Here is a 26,029-nt window from a genome sequence, read left to right as displayed (position 1 = left end):
TGGAAGGAATTCCTTAGCTACAAATAATGATATTATTAGAAATATAGTGGTTTTAAATAAGCCTTTAAATTGCATTCTAAACAATTACCTTCATTGCGCTGTAGCAAAAAGGGTACCTTTTCCGTCTCGAGACGGCTTACGATTCAATTTTCGAGCAAAAATCAAAGGCCACTCTAGAACATTGCCACAATGCAAATATGCACAGTCAGCAGGATATCAAAAACTATTATCTCGTTAATTTGTAAATTACAAAAAGATACGGAAAACACGTGTTGACGAATTCGAACCGGCGGAAAAGGAAGAAGGAAAATGGTGGAAAATTATTATGCGACAATGCAATTCAAGATACGCAAAATTAGAGGTTGAGTAAGCAACCGAGCAGCATAAACGGAAGTGACAGAGCGAAAGACAACAACATCAATAGAGTGCTTCTACACCTTTTGCTCCGAATCACCGCCACCAAATTTTACTTACAGCAAAGGATTTCCAAAAAATCCCTGGAAAACCACCATTGGATGATCGTGAAGCTGCTCTGATGGATTGATGGATAACATTCTCGACAAAAGCTGCAAAAGTTTTGCTGTTCAAATTGATGTATCGGTGGCTAGTGTAGAGCCACCCTCAGAGCAGTGTAGTTCGCGAGAGTAGTATCCTCGCCGTAGAAAAGGATCAAGAAAGGATTTTCCTCTCAACTCTCGAGTCGGTCGGAGGCGCTTTTCCTCCTTTTCCGTGCTGCTGTGCGAAGCGTAGGCGTTCGGGAAAGTGCGCGCGAGCCGTGTGGCCAAAATCCAGGTGCAAAACGCGTGCGGTTCGTGTTGTCCTTGTCTTGCGCCCCAAGTTGAATCTGGAATTAACGAAGCGATAACGAGCAGTTGATATCCTCCCGGAGGTCCGTGTCCTGTGCCACCTAGTGCTACCACCAGTTTCCTGCCACGAAAATGAGTGCCAAAGTGTCGTGTTTCGTGCGCCTGCCGAGTATGATGTCACAGCATGTCCGGTGCAGCTCCACCGTCGTCGTACCAGCGCTTAGTCACCGGATACGAGGGGCCCGCTCCGTCTCCTTCTCCCCAAGAGGAAGAGGCCTTCTCGGAACAAGCAGCTTCTTCCCGAGAAGTGACTCCCTGGCGCGGGCCTACACTCAAGCAGCGTCGACTCTCACCCGGGAGCAACTGCACGATCTGGTGTACAGGCTAAACGAAGATGAAAGGGAATTGCTTATGAACACGCTGAAGCAGTTCGAGTCGAACAAAGTGAAGGCAAAGTTTGAAGGTGAAATTTAACACTTCAGCTCATTCGGCTACCATCGTTAATGTATATATATACTTTTTCGTTTCAAATTTCGATGTTCAAACATTCAACCAACCCCCTGTCCCGCCGCCTCCCGTTTCCGCCTCCTTTTTAGTATCAGAACATGCAGGCAGGAGGACAAAGGCTTACACAGGGATGTCAGAATATTCTTGCCTCGCTCAACACTAACCTGTCGTCGGTGATCCGGTGTACGGAATTCGGAATCAAAAATAGATCCCGCACCCTTGGCCTCGGGACCATACCGAGTGTGAGATTGCCTTTGTGGTTTCGAAGATGGAATGTAAACAAAAACGCCACGTTCAATTGGCAGCAAGCCGTGCGTAGCACGTAGTAACCACGGAGCGAATTAGACCAGAGCGCTGTGCTCTACGATTAGCCGGTAATATTGCCACCGCGAGCAACAAGTTCTGACATTCTGTGCTGGCCTTTTCTCCTCCTGACTGTCTGCGCCCTCGGTGGTGGCCCACTGCAGCAGCCGATTGTGATTCGGGATGACTTCGTTTAGCATTAACGGATGAAAGCATCGGAATCCATGGATATGCAGTGTGTATCCACCGCGAGCGACAATGATGTAATCTGCAGCCTTCTGCAAAACCTTCCTCTCCTTGCAAATAATCTTTATCTCTCTCTCGAATGTCTGTCAGCTACACCACATCATTCACCTCCCTGCAGACCTGATACGAACAGTACAACAATGGGCACCGACTACACCCCCTTCTTTTCAATCCACCAGCTCCCACTCCACCCTATCTTTCAGACCGAACACACTCTTCTTATCTTAAAACATTATCTTTGCGATAATTGTCTCTGCGGCAGTTTGCACGTATGTCTTGAACCAGAGTACGCTACACTGTAGGGGCGACGAGCTATCTTCTATCTATCTCGTATCTATCCTTTGCGCCTCTATAGCAGCACCACTGTCGCCTTCTTTTGTTCTCTCGCTACCTCTCTCTCACTCTCACTATCACACTGTCTCGTAAGCCTTTATCGATGTGATTCTGATTTGTTAGTTATCTTCGTAATCGTTTAAAAAAACCATTTGTGTTGCGCTTCAGTTAGCTAAGCAGTATCTCACAATCGATCCTGCTGCTGTATGCAGGAGTAATCAAGGCGCTGTAAATGAACGAATTGATTGAATGCTTTGAGCTATGTAGATTACCCAATGCAAGGGACGCAAAGAACTCCCAAGGTGGAAGAAATGTACAGTTTTCTAGCCTTGCGATGAATGACGATGAACGATTGGAGCGTTGATTGGAGTCTTGAATGAGAACATCACTTGGACGAACAGAAAACCATGAAGTAAACGAGCGCCCAATCGATTCGGGCATGAATTCGATTTGCATGATTCGGTGGTAGCTACCGGAAGTTGTTAACGAGCTGTTGATTGTTTACTGTACGGTACTTCCCATCGGGCACTACCACTACTTGTTAACGCGTTGAAACACGTTTAGTGGCACATTTGCTTCATTCAGGTTTCTTTTGACGAATTCAATGTATCCGATTGATAACTGAATGCTTACCTGTATGGCGGAAGTAATTATTGAAAGATATACTAGCTACTTTAACAATCGGATTACGTAGATACCAAAATTCTCCTCGTGTATTCTTATTCAAGAGCCATGACCATCGTAACGCCTTTTCGAGTGTAGCGAGCATTGTGCCAGATTGCTTAAGGTCATCGCTGACACTGACGCTGCGGTTCGTCGTTTTGAAGCAGGTGTATCCAGTGTGATTTAGCTCGTTTGGCACACGTGTCAATGCCAGAAGCAATGGTTCCTCGTAGTCGGTCCCTCGTACATCGTTAGTGGTTAGGTCCCTAGGTACTAATAAAGCTACCATCATAATGACAGCAGGATGAGAAACGGCTGTTACTATATTCGATATCCTCACCTACCCCTACAACATAGGGCAGTTGGCAGCAACCGTTTGGCGAAGTAGATTCGGTCGTCCGTCGAAACTAAAACCGGTCCTGGGAGATGTAGATCCTACCGGTTCCTACTGCGCGGTGCCGGAAGATTGGCTGCAGAAAAAGTTCGGTATGCTTTGCGTATGTTATGTTTATTATATTGGTTTGTGTTTGTTTCGGTTTGTTTCTTACTTTAGAACTCGAGTATCGATAATCCTGGTGAAATTGCATATTTAGGTGATTGGGGCTTTGGGTTTGACGCTTTACTAACATAAGCATATGCATCTAGTACTAACATGTCCTAGAACAGCCTTATTTTTGTACTTGTTAACGGAAACAGCAGCATATCTCAAAATGTATAATATTGTATATTCTTGTATCAAAACAATCACATCGGAGAAATTCTGTTTGACAATTGAAAAAAAAAACCATGCAAAAAGGAGAAAAATAATGATTAATGAAATTGGCGATCTTTCGTATCAGTTAAGTGTTTATACCAGATGATTGATTACACTCTTGTTCTGCCCAAATACGCTTAAGTGCTCCCTGTACAAAACTGTCCAGCTGAGAATAACGTCACCGTTGTTAAAATCTTAAAAACACTCAAATGTGTACAAGAGAATAGCCCGAAGTCAAAAAGTTCAAAATGTGTTTCAAAATTGCCAATGTTTACTGAGATACATTGAAAAAGTAAACATAGACGCATAACAGTCAAAGAATGCCTTGATTCGTAGCGTTTAAGGAGCGAATTTAAGCATTTAATTTCCTTATCCTTATATTCCGGAAATTGATTCGACCTTTTTCCCTAACCGTACATCCAATTCGGAGTAATGTCGTTCTTCTAAGCCATAAATTCATTTTAGCTCCCCGTTTTTTAGTTGTTGCAATCAAATCGATGCAGACATTAAAGAAAAGATGTTCACCATTGAGATTGTTATGCGTTTATATTATGTGAAAAAAAACATAACTTTTTTGTTTGAAATATTTAAAATTAGCTATGTTATACATGAAATCAGATCACATAGATTGATTTGAAGGATATGCACATGGAACAGTTTTGCGTTCACCGGTGGTATAGATCTGCTGCAATGATGTTCTGCTGTTTCAAGTTCGCCAACAGAATGATGGAAATGGCATGGCCAATTTAATGCTGTAACTACCAGTGTACGAAACTTCGTTACAACTTTTTCCACCTTGATTCCATTTACCCGTAGTTTTACGAATAGCAACTTGGCTATTGCCTATTTACGCTGCTTCCAGATCGCTCTTCGAAAAGGAAAAAATAAGCATGAACCACGCCAAGTTTCACAAACGAACAAACTTCATTTAAGGTGCGCGAGTTCAGGTATGCGAATGTAGGAATTCGTATCAATACGAGTAACACCAATATTGTCCATGATTGGCCCGGAACAGGGACGCCCGTATTCCCGCGAGAAAACCCACCTTCCATGCCGGGAAGCCGTTTGATTTTCGCTCCACATATATAAATATTGATTTTGCATTATATTGGCAGCTGCTGCCTATCGTTAGTAAATTATGGGCCTCGCGAAACGTATCATTAGCAGCGGCAGCGAAACACTAAGCCCGATTAGATGTAATGCAATATTAACGGGTGCCAATTGTGTTACGAGCACCAGAACAGGCAAAATGTTAATGAGCCTAATCAGGTAAAACAGGGTTTGTAAAGGAAGTATGACCAGCTCGTAGAACAACTTAAGATATGGGAATTTGTAAATAAAAATATTCATAGAATTCATGTTATGAACCGCCGCTCGAGTGGTAGGAAGAACAGTTTAGTTAACGAATCGGTTACAACAACAAACCGCAAAAAGTTTTAATGAGGTTCCCGTGACGCAAGCTAGCTAGCTCGTAAGGTTATCGCATGCTCGCGAATCCTCGCGTGTCACATTAATTCTACCCTATCCGAGGAAAGTGCACGGGTGTGAATCCTTCGCGATCCTCCACGTTGGTTAGTCGATGAGCGAACGAGCGAGCCTCGATGTATAGTAAAATAAATTAGATAGCAGCCTAATTTACGGAACTCACGCTCTGATGAAGGCTCAATTTATCTTGTTGGATTTAATTCACATCTCATTTTCTCAGGTTGAACAGAGGGCGGCCAAATGGCCCCACTTGCAAACGTGGGCAAGAAACCAGCGAAGAGGAGAAGGAGGAGGAGGAGGGTATGCTTCTGTCCGTGGTCCGTTGGTGTGTCGTAGGCCATCCTCGCATCCTTAGCATCCTTATCCTTATCAACCCATCTTCCATTAATCATCCGTATTGAATCCTACCGGGCTTCGCTACTGCTACTGCTGCTTGTTGATGCGTACAGAACGATATGGTGCATGCAAATTTGCTGGCCGTTTATGCTTTTCGCCTTATAAAACATTCATTATTTTCGGTTTTGATTTCGGAAATCGGTCAGCACGAGGATGGAGGGTATGGGACTCTTGATGTCTGGTTGCGGGAGTGGTGCGACCGATGTGCAAGGATTAACAAAAGTAATTAACCTTTTTCGTGCCTTGCTTTATGAATGTTGAAGATTGGAAGCCTGCCGTAAGCTTGCCAAGGATCAGTTAGGTGCTACTGAGGGCCAGGCCTAGGCGTTCTGTGTCTGTAATACTAGCTAACGATGAGTGAGATCAATTAACTTTCGGGTCGGGATAACTTTGAATTAATAGGAGATTTCTTGATTTCTCGTGCGTTGGTATTTGTTGGCCGTGTTTTATATTATAAATATTTTGCATGAAATTATTAATTTAGCATTTAAGTAAATATAAACGATAAAATATGCATGCTTAAAAGTTCCACTAACAATCGTGTTTTTTGGTAGTTTTGCTATGCTCTATCATTTTCCCGCTCTCGATTTTTTTCTCAATTTTTCCTTTCCATCGTATACGAATGAATAATACATTGTGTCGGACATGGTAATGCTTAGAAAGAATGGTACAGAAGATATATATACACACACACACAGAATATGTACATGCATGTGATGGGAACATAATGTTTTCGCTTCCAACATTACTCATTCTCTTATGCTTCCTTCGCAGCTGAAACCGTACCACCGCCAGTAACATCGGACCTCATGAAACGTAAGTATCGCAGCGATTTCGTTTGCACTGGATAGAAGAAGCAACATTTAACGCCCGATGGAGGCGCATGGTGCGCCTTTTTTGTAATTGCACACAATCTTCTCACAGTACCTAAACGCCGCTCCAGTCGAGTAGCAATTACTATTATCGGTTGTATTGGGGTAAATTGACCGTCTGATAGCTACCGTGCTTTCGAGAAGGAATTAGCACGCCTCTTTTAGGGCGGTAATTAAGTTTATGTGATTCACTAACAAACAACGACTGTATTGGCAAGAAATCGCCAATACTAATTGTTTAAATCATATCAATAAACAATAGTAAATTATAATAACTACACATAACGATTAGAAAAGGATTTTAAACAAAAAGTTTAATGAAATTCAGGTTTTGTGCCAAAGAAGCATAATTTTGGCGATGTATGACCATAAAAACAGCATAAGAAAGATTTTATCCATCTTAAATTCTTCATCTTTAGCTGTTATAATCAGCTTGAAAAAAAAACCATCAGAATCAGACCAGATTGCTTCACAAAGAATGAGATAATGAGCAATCAAAACTATCAATTAATATCACTATCGGCAGTGAAGTTAATTTTGGACCAAGTTTTAGGTGAACATGGCGTTAGCCGAGACCATGTGGTAAAACAGCGCAGCAAAGCTCCACACTATAGCACATCAATTGTTCAGGACACGATAAAAATATCATATTAGCACTTTCTCTTCGTCGTATTTACTAGAGATACGAAAAATTTTCGCCCTTCCAATTTGACTTGATTTGATTCCGCACGACAATCTTATATTATCAAAAACATAGAAAACTGTTGAGTTGAAAAAGAAAAATACTTTGGAGGGAGCAATGTTTTCATTGTTCTTGAATTTTAGAACTTTCCATTAATATGGATAAAACGCCAAAACTCAATTACGCCCTTTGCTAAAACTCTTGTCCGACCGTACGGCACGGTTTTAACTACAGTTCGTCCACCGACAGCAGCTCCAGATGCTTTTGAATGACATAAAACAGCAATAAACAGCGTGTCGGACCGGGTGTAATTTCATTGTCCGAGTGCGTCACCTGGACATGGCAGCCTTGTACAACAATTGCGTTGATCATAAAAAAAAACACAAGCACAGAACTTCATATTTCGCTCGGTTCCGTCGGGCTGGCCGACACGAGCTTCTGCAACATTACAACAGCCGCCGGAGTTGACCACCACCAACAACCAACGCAAATGGTTGGCTTATCTTTGGGATTTTTCTGTCTCGGTTTTCCATTTCTATGTTATCGCAATAACAATAAGATTTCCCTCCAAGAACGGTGGCGGGGATGGGGATGAAAAATGTGCGGGGCAGCTCCATTTGTATTACTGTTGCTGAGTCTTTAATTACGATCCAGCTCATACCGGGAAGAATAACGAAGTGAATACTTTAAGGAAGTTATTTCAAAAAACAATACCCCCGAGCTCCTCGCTTTCGATTGATTCGATGGCCGTAGCCTGCTGCGTGAGAAGAAGTGGCTTGCTCGCATGCCACATTTGCCATGCCTGACAGTCGTGTTCCTTCCGACCGACCTACTCGAGCTCTCGACGGTAGCGTGCTGCGAGTGGCATCCTCTTGGCCAAATACACACCCACTCATACCCACATACACACACAACATACATCCTTCTTGAGTTGGGAGTTCCGTTCCGTTTTTTTTTTTCTCATCTTTTCATGGCACGCTGGGCTAGGCAGTTCACGCGATGGGGCACCCCATACTGCGTTATGCTGCCAGTTTGTTCACCGAGTGAAGTGGGCCACTCTCGGAACCGGTGCGGCTGGGCTGGCAGAAGACAAATCCCCTCCCTCCACGATATGGAGGAAACGACGTTTTGCAGCCATGTGAAAGAATCGTCGTTCTGCCTGGCGTAGTTCCATCGTCAGCGAGATGTGTGAGACTTCCACCTGATGAATGCTCTCTCAGCCGGATCTCCTTCAGCCATCAGTGCTCTGTTGAAGCACGATTCCTTCGTTAAGCGGACCATCATCATCAAGCCAAGCCGTCTGGGGGGAAAGGAGTTCAGGAATGACTTCCGATTTCACCCAACCGCCGAAGCCATTCAATCGGTCCTGCTAATTGAGGGTTGATTAAACACTGGGAGTCTCGCGCCGTCACGTTGAACAAAAGCTAGGACAACGGGAAATATATAAGAATCTTTGGATATCACGAATAGAGCGAAACGCCTCTTTGGAACCCCTCGACCATCTCTGCATCACCCTCGATGTGCAGGATTTAGCAAAGTTTGCTCTGCTTTAAGAACTTGGCAAACTGTTAATGAATTCTGTCTCCCATGATTTAAAACTTCGAAGCAAGCAAATGGGCGGCACTGGGCAACTGGGTGTTGCTCTTGGGACAAACCCGTCCAACAATCCAAGTTTCTTCTCTCTGCTTGTACGGAAAGTTCGGGCGCTTCGGCTTTAAAGAAGCCTTTGTGCGGTTCTTTGTATGGAATGTGCTGCTGCTATTGCTACTGCTACTGTCACGTACTCCAACCATTGGCAGGCATTGGATTGGGTAAGAAGCATAGAGAGAGAGAGAGAAAGGTTGACCCATACCCGCCACATTTTGGGTACGATCTAGTGACAGTGACAAAATGTCTCAACCGGAACTGCTACGGAACCGGTTGGCGGTCGGTCGATGGATGGACCTACGGGCTGGACTGCCCACGCTCTGCCCTGCCCGGTGTCCTGCAATGGGCTACAAAATCCTGTTGCTTTATCCCAGCAGATTGCCCCAAGGCAACAAAGACCTGGCAGTTACCCTCCGATCCATCAAGGGTAAGGGTTTTCGTTGGCGTTTTTTTTTTCTTTCTTCATTCTTCATCTTGCGACGCTGCCGCCGGGAAAGCAATTTCCGGTTACGGTTAAATATTTACACATTTGTGTGCTAAGTAAATATTTTCTCAAACTTCGGCTAACTCACTTAAAGACACGCCACAGGTTGTGCAAACCGCAAAACCAGCTAACCATCCGGCCGGTCCACTGCGCGACAATCGTGGAAAATTGTGTGGTGGGTGCGTTGGGTGGTGTGATACTCTGATATCAACACCCTCCTCCTCACGATGATTCAATCAATGTTTCGTTGTCAAACCATGTGAATCGTTTAAAATTGTTGGCCATCGAAAGGATACACCAGTCACGAGTGGTAAGTGGCAGTTTGGGATTTTGGTCTCAACTTTTCCTCGGATACGGGAACCCACGGGCCCATAGCAACCACCCCCCCCCCCCCCCCCCCCCCCCCACATCATCCCTCCATTCTTGCCTCTTACGAAACACTGCTGAAAATGAGCGAAGTTTCCAACCAGCAACCACCGGAGGAACCTTTATAATGGTGGCAATATTAAGCCACCACAACCGAGGGCCAACGGTCCAAATGGGAGTTAATGAATCGCCTTGTCCGGAGGCGGCGGGAAGGCTTGCTTCCGAAGTTTTAATGACGCGCACATTAGCGCATCGCGCGCGTCTGGGACCGATAGAGAGAAATGGCAAACCGTTCTTCGTTCTCTGTGTTCGCCGTACGCCACACACGCATGCAAATGAACGTTTTTTATCCGCTAATTGGTATGTTGACATTTGGAACATGTGTTAGGTGAAACCTGACGGGCACCTTGAAAAACTTCGCGCTGCAATTGAATGTACATTTTAATCGATCGTCCAGGAAGAAATCGTAGGTTTTATCGGTTTACAGTAATGACAAAAATAGCATATTCACTTACTTGCTTTTAAAGGATGAAAATAAAACTTTCTATTGCAGGAACGATTACACTTAGGCTGTAGAAAGTGAAAAGGATAGCGATGATGAAAAATAATTCATCGGAACACAATGTTTCGTCGTCGTACGTCGTACTTCAATGCTTTCCCGAAAGAAAAAAATCTCGTGTGTTAGCCTTCATCGATTGATTCCTGAATTACGTTAAGAGCTTCAAAGAGCAGCCATCCCATTGGTTTTCTTCATCCTCCAGCATGAAAAAGCATCCAAAAATAATTGGATCAAATCAAATGATTAAGGCCGGTCTTTTGAACAGCTTCCATGTGAGATTCACAGTATCACGCGAGCTGTTCGTCTTGAATGCTTATCCTTTTTGAGAGATTAAGTTATTTTCATTCCTATCTTTCTGCAATGATGTCAAATCCTCCGAGGAAACATCGAGGTATTTATTGTCGAGGCGTGCATACCTTCTATTTGGAGCAGCTTTCTCATTCACTGCCAACACTATTATTAATAGTCTTCTGAATATTTTAGTAAGAAACAGCTTGGGCTGGCTTAGACCATACAAGTCGATTAATTGTTTGCGGTTGCAAAGAGCTGAAATATCCTCCATGATGCTACCGTTTTCCAGAAGGATACTTTTTGCGAATTCTAACCACTTGTGCCTTCTGTTGAATGAGCAATGATCTGCAAACTTGACCCGCCCCATCCATTGTAGCAGTAGTTGTAGAAGAGTTATTCTCAGGTATATGAAAACGGCAAAATACTCTCTCTGCTTGCTTTGCAGTACGTAGTTTTCCGACCGATCCTAATCCTAGATATTGTCAAAGTATCATTTACAGACAAACTTATCAGGAAGATCCCGCTTGAATTGTGCATGGGCTATTGTTCCAAAATTCTGTTGAAAGTCTTTTTATATTTTTCACTTATGTAGGAAGTTATCCATGTTTCCGCAGATTTTTTAGCACTACCACTACAGTTTCGAATGGATGACTGTTCCGTTTCTACAAACGAACAACGTTTGCATTGTGAACTTCGATTGCAATAAGTGAGCTGTTACTGAATGCAAATGCAAACGATTAACGATGTTGCCTAAATATAAATATGGAACATGAAAATTTGGCACTCTAGATGTGCATTTATGTTTATGAAGTCGCTAGTATATAATTTATTATGGTCTGTACAATACGTTGCCATTGGGTGCTTCCAACTTTGGCCGCCTTTGCTCAGTTCGATATGTTATCAAATTGGAAACATGAACTTTTCACTTCCGCCACAAGCAAGATGGCAGGGGCACGTGGATACGAGTTCGGGTGCAAAGATATTTGTAAAGTTTAACGAGAAAGCCAGAAGTGGTGGAGAAGGTAGGTGACGACGAATGGCGTCGTCAGGTAAAAAGAAACTTTATCCTTCGGTAGCAACACAAACTGTGGTGAACCTTTTAATGCTTCGGCCAGGACCTTTGTCTGTTCGGTGGCCACCGTATAAACATAAATACAGAGGAAGGGGTGAAATGGTCTAAGGGAGATGATTGAATCGATCGATTGATTTAAATAATGTTTCAATATTAAACTGTTGCTGTATACACAGGCAGGCATACCTTATCGCTCTTCTCTGTCTCGTTGCAGTCGGTTTGGTGAACGCCCTTCCTTTTATCGGATTCGGATTTCTCGATAACTTCACCATGATTATTGCGGTAAGTGGAATGAATTTACATGACATGAGTTCATAATTTTTCGTACCGTTTAAGCGTCTTTTCAACTGTCTTTTTTTCTTTCTCCGGTTTCTCTTTCTATCACCCTGTTTTGCTGACGCCTGCCTCATCGATTGGTGGATGGCCTGTTGTGGATGGATATTTCAATTTCCAATTTTCAACCGAAATGCCGCCCCCTCCCTCCCCCCACCCTCTTCTCCTACATCTACTCCGGGTACATTCATGCAGGGTGACTACATCGAGCATACGCTCGGATTATTTATGTGCATATCGACCATGGCGGCGGCCGCACTGGGAAATACCATCAGCGATGTTATCGGCATCGGTTCGGCGTTTTACGTGGAAAAGATAGCGGAGATGAGCGGCGTGAAACCACCGAAAATGTCCCCGATTCAACTGGAGATGAAGTGTAGCCGGAGAGCGGCCAATTTGGTAAGTGCGGACGGGGGAGCGGCGGAAGTGAAGCGGAAGAATTCGTTGATTTGAAAGTATGATTGATGAGTGGCGATGAGCTCGTTGCCACGTTTGCACCTTACAATCTCTGCGATACCGTCGAACGGTTTCCTTGCGCGCTTTCCGATGCGAAACGGTCGATTTCACTTACGGTGCTGATTCATAGCAATAGTCCTATTCCCTTGCGACAGCTTTTTTCGTGACCAATTTCGAGTATTCCGTAATCTAACATTTCTATTTGCTTTTCTCATCACCAACACGACGACACGTGCTGCTGTAGGGGCGGGTGCTCGGTATTACGATCGGATGCCTATTGGGAATGTGTCCTTTATTATTCATGAACGAGGATAAGGAAAAGGACAAGGACAAAGCGGCGAAGGCAAAGCAACCTAAGCAGCAGCAGCAGCAGCAGCAGCAGAACGACGCGACGACGCTGGTGGCTGTGGCAGACAAATAGGCTCCTTGCTGGCGGAGCGAGAACAAAAGAGAAGAGTAGTAGTAGGAGCGGCATCTTGAGCGCATCCCTATTGTGCCCACGGAAATACCCTGTGGGTGGTTGTGGACTTTTGCCTCGTTATTGTTGTTGGTTTTTTTTTATTCATTTTTGGTTTAGGTCAATTTAGGAATGCTCACGGTAGTGTCTGGCACGTACCAAGCGTGTCCCTACTGCTACTTGTTGCCGAGCGTAACGAAGTAACGAGAATCGAAAACAAAAAAAGGAAATTAAGCAGTGCTGCTCTCGCAACGAAAGGTTGGTTAGCATTTTGTGTTGATTGAGTATGCGGTGAACGTACGGATGGCGCACCCACCTGCGACTTACGGAACTGCCAGCAGAGAGAACTGCGATTGTTCGATCAATTTCGTTCGATTATGTAAATATTATCTGTCTCGAGTTACGGCCATCTTCACCGCTCGACTTCACCAGCGTATTAGCAACGAACGACCGCGAAAGAGCAAACGACGGAACGGCGGAACGTCGTGACGAGTTACGAGATGCTTTTAAAAGGATTTGTGCTTGCTTACACGGGGTGCCCTTGCCCTTATCTCATTGCTTCAAGTCAAATCTGTCGAACGAGAGACCCATACCAGGAGAGGATCAGTTGTGGAATTTACGCCAATTATTAGGCACTGTTAGATATTTATTAGAATTTTGCCTTCGCATTCAGTTATGCGCCGTTGTAATTGATTCTGTGTGTTTCACTTCTGCACAGGAGTTACGCGGTGGACGCCGCTGCGTCTCTTTTAAGCAAATGCTAAGAATTTATTATTGCAACTAATTGTGCCCGATTGCGTGTTCCATTGTTACTACCATTAACTCTTAGGATCTTTACCTCTACATCTTAGAAAGACTAGTAAAACTAGTCGGTTAATCGAATCTATTCGTTTATTTTTTATCCAAGCCAATTCTCTAGATAATTTACAAAAAGCATTCCTGAATGGGACGGTTTATGTAAAATATGCTTTTTAAACGACAAAAAACATAGTTTTGCTCTTACTGTTCGCTGCAGAATATGTTGTGTTAAGGATTCTCAATGCTCGAAGAGTGCTTAGCTACGAAATACATAAGATGACAATTTCTTGTTCAAAATGAGGCAGTTAACCGCTAGCCAGAGTAAAAGGGAAGCGATCGGGTCCATAGAAGGGTAGAAACATGCAGGAATACTTAAGTCGATTAGGGTATATAGACTATCATTGGAATAGCTTTCTGGAAATCAGAGACCAATTATTCGATAGACATTACAGAAGAATTACAAACAAAAAACAAAAAAACTACCAATATTGTGAACGTTAAAGTAATCTAAGAACGCTCCAAGCGCTCCAAATGAGCAGCCATGTAGACAACATCTCCGCACGGAGACACACCATTTTCCATAAAGTCATTAAAGTAATGATCGGTTGTGCGTAGACATGGCCGGAGAGAGAAATAGAGAGAGAGAGAGAGAGAGTAGTGGGTACACAACTCCGCAGCGTTGGATTCGGCATTTTCTTCGACCCTCGCAAGCCAAGAAGAAGGGTCATGGTGGCTCCAAGGGAATGTAGCCCCAAAAATGCTTTAGAAGAAGTAGCTCCCATTGTCTTTCTTATGGAAACAAAATTCTTCCACGGTCTAAGCCCCGCTCCCCGCCCTATTAGCTAGTGTCGTTTATCCGAGTGGGCAGGTGCTGAACCCTCCATTTTTAAGCACAATAATATTCTAAACTGATATTTCTGAACACCCTATTACCTATATACCCACCCCTGGCCTTACCATCGCACTAGTATGGAATGTGTATTCGCGGATTGTTAAACGTAAACCGAAGTAATGCAAACATTACACTACTATATCCAGACCGCCTGTGCACATACACAGTGCACTCTTCACTATTTTTCTAAACTACATCACACCAAAACGTGTAGCGTTCGATTCGTGTATCGTTGTGAAATAATAATACATCGGATAATCTAACATAGTCAATTTAGTAGAAGAGCAAAATCAACGAATCAACAATTCCCTGTCCACAAGCTGTCCTAAATCGTCTTTCAACCTGCGCACGCAGACGGCCGAATGTCCATCACCTACTAACGGAATAAAATTAAAACAAAAACGATCGAAATAAACACATATGCTCTACATATGATGGCAAGACGTAGAAGACTACTAGACAATGGCAAACTAACGATTACAGTTAATCAATCGTTCAACACACAACAATAACAGGCAACCACGTTTCAATTCAGATTCAGTGAACTACACGGTAGAATAGTCTGTGGTAAAATCAAATGTAGTTGAAATAATGTAGAGCCCAAGCAAAGTTCGCTTACTCCATAGTACTACTGAAGAAGCACAACAACAAAAGAGAATGCTCAAATAGTAAAAATAGATAAATACACTGATTGCAATAGCGCGACAGGAGATCCCGTCACAACATGTGTGTGTGTGTGTGTTCATGGGAGTAGTACTGAACGCGATCTTCGCTTCGTTGGATGCGGTTTTATTTGTTTGCCACGGAAAGTAGCTTCAGTGGCTTATTAGCATCATTATCAGAACCATGGAACCCCACCGTTCCGCAGCAATGCCCAGCAATACTGACAAATAGATTTAACTCAAATACAACACAATTTCAATATCTTACCCCACCCGGTGTTTGGTTTTTCTTTCGATAGCACACCTTTGGCTTTTCCTTGGGGGACGAAGGGATCCTTTGACCACGCTCTTCGCTACAACCATGTCACAGTAAACAGGCTACTTCAGTTGTATGTGTGCGTTTCTTTACTGATAAGATACGATGTTCGAATTGAAAAGAAGAAGAAAGGAGCGTGTGATGATTGGTTAAACGATTTATTGTAAGCAAAAAAGATTTCATTACACACTTTCCGAAGAAAACGATCGGACGATTCTAACTATTATTATTCGTGGTAAAGTTTGCGGGTTTGACATTGACATTGGGCGTAAATATCCAACAAAGATAAAGGTACACTGTTGCCATCATTAGACTTTCGAAAGGATCATGTTAATGTTTTCATAAAACAAAACACGGAAAACAAATCTACTCCAATTGTATAAAGTTCCATGTAAACGAAACGTTTTCAGAATGTTAGTAATACGCTAGCTACTGCGGGCGTGGGTGATGGGTGTATGCTACAAGAATTTCAAAAGAGAACTCAACATATCGTACGTTCGCTTGTAGTGATGGTACACACCACCACCGTTCGTCGTATCATGCTCTACACTGCCACCACCACCGCCCGCGACACACGATGCTTGCAATTCAGCAAACGCTAGTGGAATGAAGTAATCGTACGAACAATTTAGTGATCCTTGGAGATCGTCACGTTCACTGAAGGCGGCGCCCAGGGATTGTTCGATGCCGGTTCGCTGCTGGTTCGGTTTATGCTCCAGCACTTCATCGGAATGAAGAAAGTCGATTTGTGGAACAAACTCACTACCTCCGGTCGAATCATAGATGAAGCGAATGTTCGGGTAACGATAGGGAGTATGCAAGTGGGTTTGATGGTTCTTTGTACCGTGCCAGTGGTGTTCGTTGAGTAGCAGCTGCTGCTGCTTTCGCTCGTATTCCGAAGCGAGAGCTTTCTCACAGTCTTTTAGTGTTGCGTTTATCGCCTCCGTTTGAGCCGTGGTGGTGATGATGGGCCCATCCATGGTGCAGTCTTCGAGTAGGTTCGTCTCGCCGTTGTTGCTCAATCCCGCCGTCCCACCTTCCACCAATCCTTCGCATCGTCCGAGGGGTTGTTGTGCTTGGCTGCTGGTGGGTAGCTTATGCGGACCGGACGCCTGCAGTTCTCCGCAGGTACGAGCGGTTCCTCTGTAGAGCAGATTGTGGGGCAGTTGAAGATTGCTAGCTAAGAGGAAGGCTCCCGCAATGGTCATAACGCTGGCCGTGTAGCTCAGTGCCATGATGGTGCTATACTGGATCAGTTGCTTGGCGATGGCGAATGAAGGGAGGAAATTGATGAGCTCCGTGTAAGTCAACCATCCGCGCGACAAGCCCTGCCGCTTCGCTAACACTTTCTCCACCGATTTGAGCTTCGCAAAGAAATCATTCTTGGACACGTACGCATTCCAATTCTGTGAGATGAACATAATGCGATGCGCAGGAGAGAAGAGAATTAAAAGTAGTGACGCGAGGAAATCGTGGAAATCAATTGACTTCATTTACCATCGCATCTAGAAATTCCAGCTCCAATGATTTCATCTGCTCGGGCGTCATGTTGCCGGATTCGGCCCAGGCACTTAAATAAACGTCCTCATCGTAGCCACAGTAGAACTTCGTGGATACCATCTGTAACCGAGGCAAGGAAGTGAGAGCCCGTGGTGAAATGAGTATAAAACGCAGCCCCAAACCGCATACACCGAGAGTTGGGTGAAAGTTTTTTGTGGCGAAAGCAGAAATCGCTCAATGAAGCGTGCAAAAAACGGACGGCCCAGCCCTCCCCCCCAGCCCGGTGGTAGATCTTATCACTGACGGAAGGCGATCGTGCTACTTACCATCGACACTATAAATAATTCCGATGGCGTTACGCGTCGAACAAAGGTCGGATCGGTGGCGTTCAGTCGGTCGAGATAGATCATCGCCAGGATGAGCGAGCACGGCGTTACGGACAGACTGCCAACCGTGGCAAAGTTCAACCGGCTAAGGGAGTGACCCCGATGTGATTCCGAGAACACATCGGCGGCATAGTCCGCCAGCGGTCGACTTATTTTAGTGCATCGCACCTTCGACGAGCCGTAGTACAGGGTTTTCTTGATGCGATCAAGAAACTCTTCATGATCCAGTACCTGCTGCTGGAAGGGAAGAGGAGAAGGTGACCGCAACGCAATGACCATAAATAGGCAGGATTTCGGAGAGCGAGACACCGACGAGAACACGTTCACGGAAGCTGGTGTGTTTACCTGGCTGTTGGAGATGTTTGGTTGTTCACACTCGATCATCATTTACCTGTTCTCTCAATGATCGTAAATCATTGGAACAAGTGAATGGTGACGATCGGGATGGCGTTGTCTACGGGCACGCAATTACTTTTATTCCTGCGCAAATTCACAATAATTCCGTGTTTTGTACGAAGAAAGCGGAACAGCGAACAATCTCTGTGGCCGTGTTGCCAGCAGCGTTTCTTACTACCCATGTAGCAACCGAGTGCCGAGTGGCTAGACGGAGCGCGTCTTGTGGCAGCAGTTTTCACGCAAATGGTACGGCTTTTGCGTGTCTATAGCCGTGGCCACACGGGGCGAAAACTCTAGCGCAAACGAAAAAATTAATGCCAAAACTTTTGCGCTTCGATATGTTTACATGGCCGGGTTGAGGAATTAAAATCGTTTTTTTGAAGAAAAGGATTGAATACACTAGCAATGATCACTCACTGTCGATGTAAACCACAAAAAAAACATATTGTGTGCCCTACCGTTTGCAAAAAGCTTTTACGCTAGGTTTTACGCTCGACGGACCAATAATCGTTTGACAGCATGTAAACGGCAAGCGTAAACGTTTTGGCATTAGCCGTGGCCACACGGGGCGAAAATTTGCGCGCAAATTTGCACATTAATGCCAAAATGTTTTCGCTTCGTGTGGCAGGGGTAAAAACCCGAAAATTTATGCCGAAATGTCAAACGTATTGTTTTCATCTGTGTTTTGGCCGCTGAAGTTGATTTCCGAATAAATTTTGCAGTTTTTAACGATATTGTTGCTGTTGCTGTTATATTTATATTAAAAATGCAAAAACAATACGAAAAGAACCTACATTTTCGTAAATAAAGCGTTCGATAGCGCCAAGGGTTCAGCGAAAAAGTCCGCGGACGTATAAAAGTTTGACAGCGTGTAAGGGTTAAGCGAAACCGTTTTGACATTAATTTTTTCGTTTGCGCTAGAGTTTTCGCCCCGTGTGGCCACGGCTATTAATTTTTTCGTTTGCGCTAGAGTTTTCGCCCCGTGTGGCCACGGCTTATTACATTTTTAGGATTCGGCTGAAGCAATAAAGGCGCATCCACGACTTCGTTGAAAACAAGTTTCATCGGAATACATCGCATTTCAATTAAATTAATTTTTACGCTACAAATGGTAAACGGCTTTAACATCGCAACGAAATCTTCGTTCCTATGAACCTATAAAGGACCTATAAAGTTTGTAAACAGCATACGTACTTTGGTGTTAAGACGAGGATACATGCAGCGTAAATTTCGTATAAACTCTAGCGAAATGCCTAAAGTATACGCTTTTTGGCATTTCATTTTGAGTATACGCAAGAGTTTGTGGTTCATCACTCTTGCCTTTACGCAAGAGTTTACGCTACGTCTGTTCCTGCCTTAATGCGTTTCCAGGGTTGTGGCCCGAGTTTACACCAAGTCCACGCTTCATGTGGCACGACGATCGACAGGATCGACAAGCGCGGCTAAGCAACGGTCGCCGACTCAACGAGTCAGCAAGTACCCTACCATCATCAGGTACCGACATGAGCCGCCAGGACGACGATCACGTCGGTACATGCCGATGAGTCAGAATCGATAAGTCACAAAGAAGGATTCATAATAGATAAGAGAAGAAGATAGATTGGTTAGCGATAAGAACGACAGAAGCAAGACACATGAATGTTATAAAAGACGAATGTCCGGAAATAAACAGGCAGTCTTATTCAAGCACTGAAACTCTAACCGTGTTAAACTCGAGTTTCTTTCAATCCGGGGGTAGAAACTCGTGCCTTCGCCGTTCAGCCGCCAACATTTTTTGTTGCTTCTTGAGACATCGAGTATTCCTTGCTTGGAAAGTAATTCTCAATTGGGTAACATTTGTTCCGGCTGCTTTCGTGAAAAATCTCGGATTTCTAGATTTTTTCAATCTTTCCCCCGATACTCGTCTTGGGCCTTGAACCCTTCCAGCTATCGACCGAAAGCCTTGCGGTTCCCGCTTAAGCTCCCGCCGACTGTCTGGTGGTTTTTCGCGGAATTTGGCGCGCCTTGCGACAGGTGAGTAGTGTGTGTTGTAAAGATAAAAGGTGGTTTGCAGTTAGTGATTCTTTCTATTGAATTGTTAGTGCATTTCTTTTTGTGTGACCGAAACTCCGCTATTATTAGTCAAACTAAAAATGTCTCCACATGAATGCTCATGTATTCGAGGGTGCAACTTTTCGTTATCTTTCGGGTTTGGTACCCCGCAACGATCGCTCTCCTTTCCTTTTATTCTCTTCCTCCGTTTGATTTGTTCTTACTAATTTCTCACGAATTCGAGAGCGGAATTCATCGTAATCGGTAGTGGTGTACAATGCATTATGAGGTCATTGTTATCGATCTCGTTATCCCTCGTTTAGGCTAATTCTTCATTTGTTCCCGGTACGTACGCTGGGTCCTATTGTTGCTTAGATCTCTGGTTCTAGAAAAACCATTTCTACGATCGCAGTTTTGAAACAGGTTCATGCTTGTAAAGAATACCGGGTGTGATTTGGTGTGATTTCTTTTGAATTTTTACTTTGCATTACTGGAAAGAAAGGTTTCTTTTGCCGTCCGTCATCTCGGCATGAAGTTATCAACGTTAGTTTTAATTTAATTCGTTCTCACTTAACAACAGCGTATCAAGGAGCATAGGACGTGATTCGCATGATAACACGTACACGGAGGTAAGGATACGATATTTTATGCTATTGGCGGTATTGCGATCATTTATGTCGGATCAACTGAAAGATGCAAACAATTCCTAGATGATTCTTTATACGTTGGTCCATATATTTTCGTTTGACTATTACACAATTGTGTTTTATAGAACTAACAGATAGCCAGTGTGCGTCTCCTATTAGATGATTTACTCTGATCTCTCTTCAGTTGTCGAACCAATCATTCGCTTTTTTTACTCCTATTCGATGGTTGTGTAAGGGATAAGACATGTTGTGTAGCCTCTTAACTAATAACGCGCAGCTTTTGGGATAGCCGAAGTATTTTATTCGCCAAGACAAAAGTTAAATTGGGGCTTGTTGCCCCGAAGGCAGCGTCCTTGATCACGCAAAATATCGAAGAAATCTAAAGATGGTATCGCGCGGAAAGAGATCAAAGAGCATAGGCGGCCACGTGCGCGCTCCTTTAGAATCCTGCGCAGATGACCGTAAAAGTCTCCACACACTGCATGCATGGAACGCATACGTACGTTCTGTTCATTAACGTACTTTTCGCATGCAGTGTGTCTTGAAAACTGTTATCAGGAGGATCTGCATGCATTTGTGAATAACAAAAGAAATCGTATTTCTTGTGTTTTTGAAGGTAAAGTTCTGTGAAACATGTCGTTAGAAAGCCAACCAGGAACCAGCACCAAGGCGCAGTACCAGGAGGAATCTCATATCAATACCCTGCCCGATGAGGTAAGCACGACAAATTTGAAGCGATTCGACCAATTTGATTACATTTGTTGTGTTCGATACAGGTTCTCTGTATGATTTTCGATTCCTTGGATTTCGAATGCCTGAAAAGCGCATCTCTCGCTTGCCAAAGATGGAACAACGTAATCTTTTTGAGCGAATATGTGAAAAGGTTTGCCTTGAGAATTTGTTTATACCTATATCCCTGCGAACTATGGAAGGTAGAATACGTGCGACGCAATGCGATCGAAGAGAACAGGCCGATTGAGCTGATAAAGGAATTTAAGGCTATCGTGGCAAAGTCTCAACGACGTTATCGACACTTTTTTTATATACAGAAGAACAGAATGATGGGGAATTTGTATCTGTGTGGGAAACTATTCATCCAAAACTTACGAGCCACCTTCATTCATTGAAATTTGAAGGTGAGGATTCGTCCAAGATGCTTCCTTTGATAGCTGATCCGTTACCGTTGATGTCGAAGCTCCGGTCGCTTACATTAATTGACAAAAACATCCAATACAGTATCCAGGATATCATACCAACGCTTCGCAGCAATTATCTGAAGGATCTTCATTATCAATCCACATTTAAATGCCAGCTAGAGATGCCAAATTTGCAAACATTTTATGGTGCATTGTCTGCATTTCTTCTTCCTATCGACATTGCGCAGCCATTTCCGCTCTCTAATTTGAAGCATGTTACCGTATGGGAAAACGACATATTAAAACAGGACAGAAGTATGATTAAAGCTGCCATATCCGTTTTTCGTCGGTTGACGCATCTAGAAACAATGCACTGGACTATTAACATTCCAAATGAAGTTTTTCTTAAATTGTGTGAAACGTGTACCACATTGAAGGAATTACATTTTTTGCGTACAATCGATCTTTCCGATGAGAATGACATAAATCTTTTATCTAAACTTACCAATCTTCGTGTTCTTGCAATGAATTCCTGTGAAATTGACTTATCATCAATAACCCATATAGAGGAAATACGCCTCAAAGTCGACAAGTATATTTGGAAACTTCCCAACTCACTCAAAAAGCTTACAATGGCTATCTACGGTAGTGACCCAAACATCATCATTCGCGGCATGTTTAATTCCTGTAGGCAATTGTCGATACTGGAGGTTGATAATAGCCTATGGTTTGCTATGGATTATGAAACTCTTGGAACTTGTTATCAAATATTTGAGGCTTTGCCGTTACTAAAACATCTAGAGGTACTGATTATCAGTCACTCAAATGTTGAAAAAAAAGATTTCCTTAGCATACACGCTCCCATGAATCGTTTGCGTAAATTACAGTTCAATAAGTGCAACATACTTACAGATGGCACGACCATTTATGAAAAGTTTCCCAACTTAACAGAGCTGAACTTTGTGAACTGTACTTGTATTACCAATCTTGAACGCAAGGAACTTGAAGAAAAGGATTTAGATGCTATATATGGTGCAATCCCAGGATGGTATGATTAAAATTCATTCAAGCATTATGCAAACGAAGTTTAGGAGTAACGATTTTGTTAAAAAGATTAAGTTTTTGTTTCAATATTGCGCTGAGAAACTTGCTGGTATTGTAGCTTATTAAGAATGTATTGATGAGAAGAACTATTAAGAATGTTTAAAATACGTTGGAATAAATGAAAGAATATATTCAAAGAGATTCATCTGACATGCTTTTGTTGCGCTGAGCAAATAATTCTAAAATATCGATCTGAATCATGAATGAAACACGAAAGGTCATCTGTCGTGATGTGGAAAAGAACCGAACAGACGGAATAGGGACCGAATAGGGACCGGAAGAGGGCATCATGAATGCTCATGTCTTCGAGGGTGCAACTTTTCGTTATCTTTCGGGTTTGGTACCCCATTTGCAAGGATCGCTCTCCGGCTCCTTTTTTCCGTTTGATTTGTTCTTCACTCGGGTTTCAAGTTTGCAGCTCACACTTTGATCGGTCGGCCAACGCTCGCAGTTTGTCGCAATCTACCTTTTCCGTAACAGTTGCCTCATTTGTTTGAAACAGTTTGGCAAGGGATTCCAAATCCCGCGGTGTCTTTCACCATTGGGAAGGTGAGGATCAGAGGGTTTTGCTAAAATGAAATATTGTAATTAAAAAAGGAAACTAGTAATATTTAAAACTCCTTACCTTGTTCTCCTCCGGCGGCGCTACGGTGCGCCCACCAGCAAGTTGGATATACTATTTAACGAAGGAGGGAGATGTGAGATTAAGGCGGAAGTTAGGGAGCCCACTTCGCTGATACAGAATGCTGTCGGATGCGAGCAACGGTGTTTTATCTCACCAGCATTTATTATTATTTTTACGGTTATAAAAAACGAATTTTGAAATAATTAAAAACAATCTCAAGCACACTTGAAATGTGAAATCGTCTTCAACTCGTCTTTGTATACAACAGCGAATCGAAACGTCAAACGAAACGAAAGTAAACAAAACACGAAGAGGTCCGCTTGATTTCTCTAAAGATCGCGGGATTTTTCTACAAAAGCGACAAAAATGTTAAGTTTGCAAGGGTACGGGAGTAGCGGTAGTGATGCTGAATCGGAGACGGACCAGATCAGCTCATCAGAACGTCGAACGGAAACGGTAACCTCGACCACTGCACACCTCAAACCGCTGCCCGTCGATAGCGAGTTTTCCGTCGCCAAAACGCTTGCAGTTTGTGCGGCCCCGCTTGTTGTCCCGATGGTAAGTAGATTTGGCGTTGCTTTGCTATTATTTTGCACATTAGTAATCGTGTCATCCTCTGCTTCTCACCGTAAGGGCCAAGCTGAAGTTTCCCGGGCGCTCGAACCGACGGTGAAGGAAATCAACTACAATCCGCGCTATGAGGAACTGTTTGCGCCCGTAGCCGGCCCGGAAAATCCCTTTCTCACTCAGCAGATGCGCGCACAGAAGAACATGCTGACCGGATTCGTGGAGGACGCTCACATTAGCGACTTTCAGTTCGATAATCAACGCAAAACGTTCCACAGCTACGGGTACGCGCTGGATCCGTCGGTGGACGGTAAGGGAACAGCACCGGAGGAGGGTCCCAGTTACGTGGGACATCTACAGGCTGCATACGACACCGATGGTGTAACGGTGTTCGAATCGTCAAAGCCCAAACCGGGTGCTGAGAAGCGAAAGCGGGTACGCAATGATGCGCCGGAAGATGTGGAAGGATTCCTGGGACCGTGGGGCAAATATGAGGACGAACAGACGGTAGCAAGACCGAGCGAGAAGGAGCGAGCAGAGATCGAGGAAATGATGGCCAAAAAGCACCGCCGCCACAAGGTCAAGGAGGACAAACCGATCGAAGAGAAATCGATTCTTCACAGTAAGTGTATCCCGGATGGCTGGCTGGCTGGTTCGTCCTTTCCTTTGCGTCCGAACCAAATTCTTATCATCTTCTGAGTTCTTTATCTATCTCTCTTTTTCACGCTCAGTCAAGGACCCTTTAGATTATCAGGGTCGCTCGTTTCTGCATCCTCCGCACGATGTTGGGGTTAATCTGCGCAAAGCGGGCGCACCGGATCGATGTTTCCTACCGAAAGCACACATTCACAGCTGGACCGGTCACACGAAGGGCATCTCGGCGATTCGATTCTTTCCGGTATCCGCCCATCTGCTACTTTCCTGCAGTATGGACGCTCGCGTTAAGCTCTGGGAGGTGTACAATGAACGGCGCTGCGTGCGTACCTACTCCGGCCATCGGCAGGCGGTACGGGATGTTAGCTTCAACAACAGCGGAGAACGCTTCATTTCAGCCGGTTACGATCGCTATCTGAAGCTGTGGGACACGGAAACGGGCGACGTGATATCGCGCTTCAACTCACGCAAGATACCGTTCTGCGTCAAGTTCCATCCGGACTTTAACAAGCAGCATCTCTTCGTGGCGGGTACATCGGACAAAAAGATCATTTGCGTAAGTTGCATCTCATTAATCTGAGATATATTATCGCTTGCTACATGCACGATCTCTCTTTCTTTTGGTTCACAGTGGGACACACGAAGTGGTGAAGTTGTGCAGGAGTACGATCGGCATCTGGGTGCGGTCAACACGATCACGTTCGTCGATGAAAATCGACGCTTCGTAACGACCTCGGATGATAAGAGTTTACGCGTCTGGGAGTGGGACATTCCGGTAGATATGAAGTACATCGCCGATCCGACCATGCACTCGATGCCGGCCGTTACTCTCGCCCCGAACGGCAAGTGGTTGGCGTGCCAGAGTCTCGACAACAAGATCGTCATCTTTTCCGCCATCAATCGCTTCAAGATGAACCGCAAGAAGACCTTCACCGGCCACATGGTGTCGGGGTACGCCTGTAATCTGGACTTTTCGCCCGACATGAGCTACCTAGTCTCCGGGGATGGTGACGGCAAGTGCTACATCTGGGACTGGAAGACGACCAAGCTGTATAAGAAGTGGCAGGCGCACGATAACGTTTGCATCTCCGCCCTGTGGCATCCGCATGAGGCCAGTAAGCTGGTGACGGCCGGGTGGGATGGATTAATAAAATATTGGGACTAGAAAGGATCCCTTCCGATGGGGCCATTCCCTTTTTATGTACAGATCCGCATGGTTTGTGTTAATTTACTGCCTTATCCGCAGCAATTTCGGAATTAAGGTACACTCGGCTCGTAACACTCATAATCGCATAAGACTACAAAGGGTGGTCTCCTCCTTCTCACCAGATTTCTTGGATGGATCGACTTTCTTCTCAGCTCTTTAATTTTCTTCGTTAAAATTACTATTCTTTATTCATTTCCTAATAGTAAGCGGCAGCAGGCATCCGACCGTCCGCGCGCCAATTCCTGCCTTTCCTGGTCCTCCACGATGGTGCATGGATTGCTCATCGCTAAGAAGAAGCTGGAATTGCGATCAGGGCTGGAAAGATTTAATAGAACTAAACCATTCTAGGCGCTCCGGGATGCGCGGTACCATGTAATACTCTTCACTTATTCTTCA

The 26,029-nt window shown here is 44.2% G+C and overlaps 3 protein-coding genes across 5 annotated transcripts; 2 read left to right on the top strand and 1 right to left on the bottom strand.

Moving 5' to 3' along the window:
• The first annotated feature begins 625 nt into the window (after nt 1–625).
• LOC125949941 (transmembrane protein 65) lies at nt 626–15,349 on the top strand. Of its 2 annotated transcripts, XM_049677450.1 has the most exons (6): nt 626–1,269; nt 3,216–3,344; nt 6,268–6,309; nt 11,681–11,748; nt 11,995–12,198; nt 12,500–15,348. In XM_049677450.1, the coding sequence occupies exons 1-6, from the start codon at nt 939–941 to the stop codon at nt 12,674–12,676; spliced, it is 951 nt and encodes a 316-aa protein (XP_049533407.1). In that variant the 5' UTR covers nt 626–938; the 3' UTR covers nt 12,677–15,348. The 2 variants fall into 2 exon arrangements, with proteins under 2 accessions (XP_049533407.1, XP_049533408.1); XM_049677451.1 differs by lacking the exon at nt 3,216–3,344 and having other exon boundaries at nt 12,500–15,349.
• Nucleotides 15,350–15,519: 170 nt separating this feature from the next.
• Nucleotides 15,520–17,837, bottom strand: LOC125949929 (protein CNPPD1). 2 transcript variants are annotated; one of them, XM_049677426.1, is made up of 4 exons: nt 17,612–17,837; nt 17,207–17,503; nt 16,878–17,000; nt 15,520–16,786 (listed from the first exon to the last, which is right to left on the bottom strand). In XM_049677426.1, exons 1-4 carry the CDS (start codon nt 17,651–17,653, stop codon nt 15,839–15,841), a joined length of 1,410 nt encoding a protein of 469 aa, XP_049533383.1. In that variant the 5' UTR covers nt 17,654–17,837; the 3' UTR covers nt 15,520–15,838. The 2 variants fall into 2 exon arrangements, with proteins under 2 accessions (XP_049533383.1, XP_049533384.1); XM_049677427.1 differs by having other exon boundaries at nt 17,207–17,500.
• A 5,669-nt stretch (nt 17,838–23,506) lies between these two features.
• On the top strand, nt 23,507–25,634 carry LOC125949920 (pre-mRNA-processing factor 17). Its single transcript, XM_049677400.1, has 4 exons — nt 23,507–23,763; nt 23,839–24,394; nt 24,504–24,982; nt 25,058–25,634. Exons 1-4 carry the CDS (start codon nt 23,572–23,574, stop codon nt 25,589–25,591), a joined length of 1,761 nt encoding a protein of 586 aa, XP_049533357.1. The 5' UTR covers nt 23,507–23,571; the 3' UTR covers nt 25,592–25,634.
• Nucleotides 25,635–26,029: the final 395 nt, after the last annotated feature.

Source organism: Anopheles darlingi, chromosome 2 (genome assembly GCF_943734745.1).
Source record: "Anopheles darlingi chromosome 2, idAnoDarlMG_H_01, whole genome shotgun sequence".
Lineage (NCBI taxonomy): Eukaryota > Metazoa > Arthropoda > Insecta > Diptera > Culicidae > Anopheles > Anopheles darlingi.
This window is presented reverse-complemented; position numbering and strand designations above follow the sequence as displayed.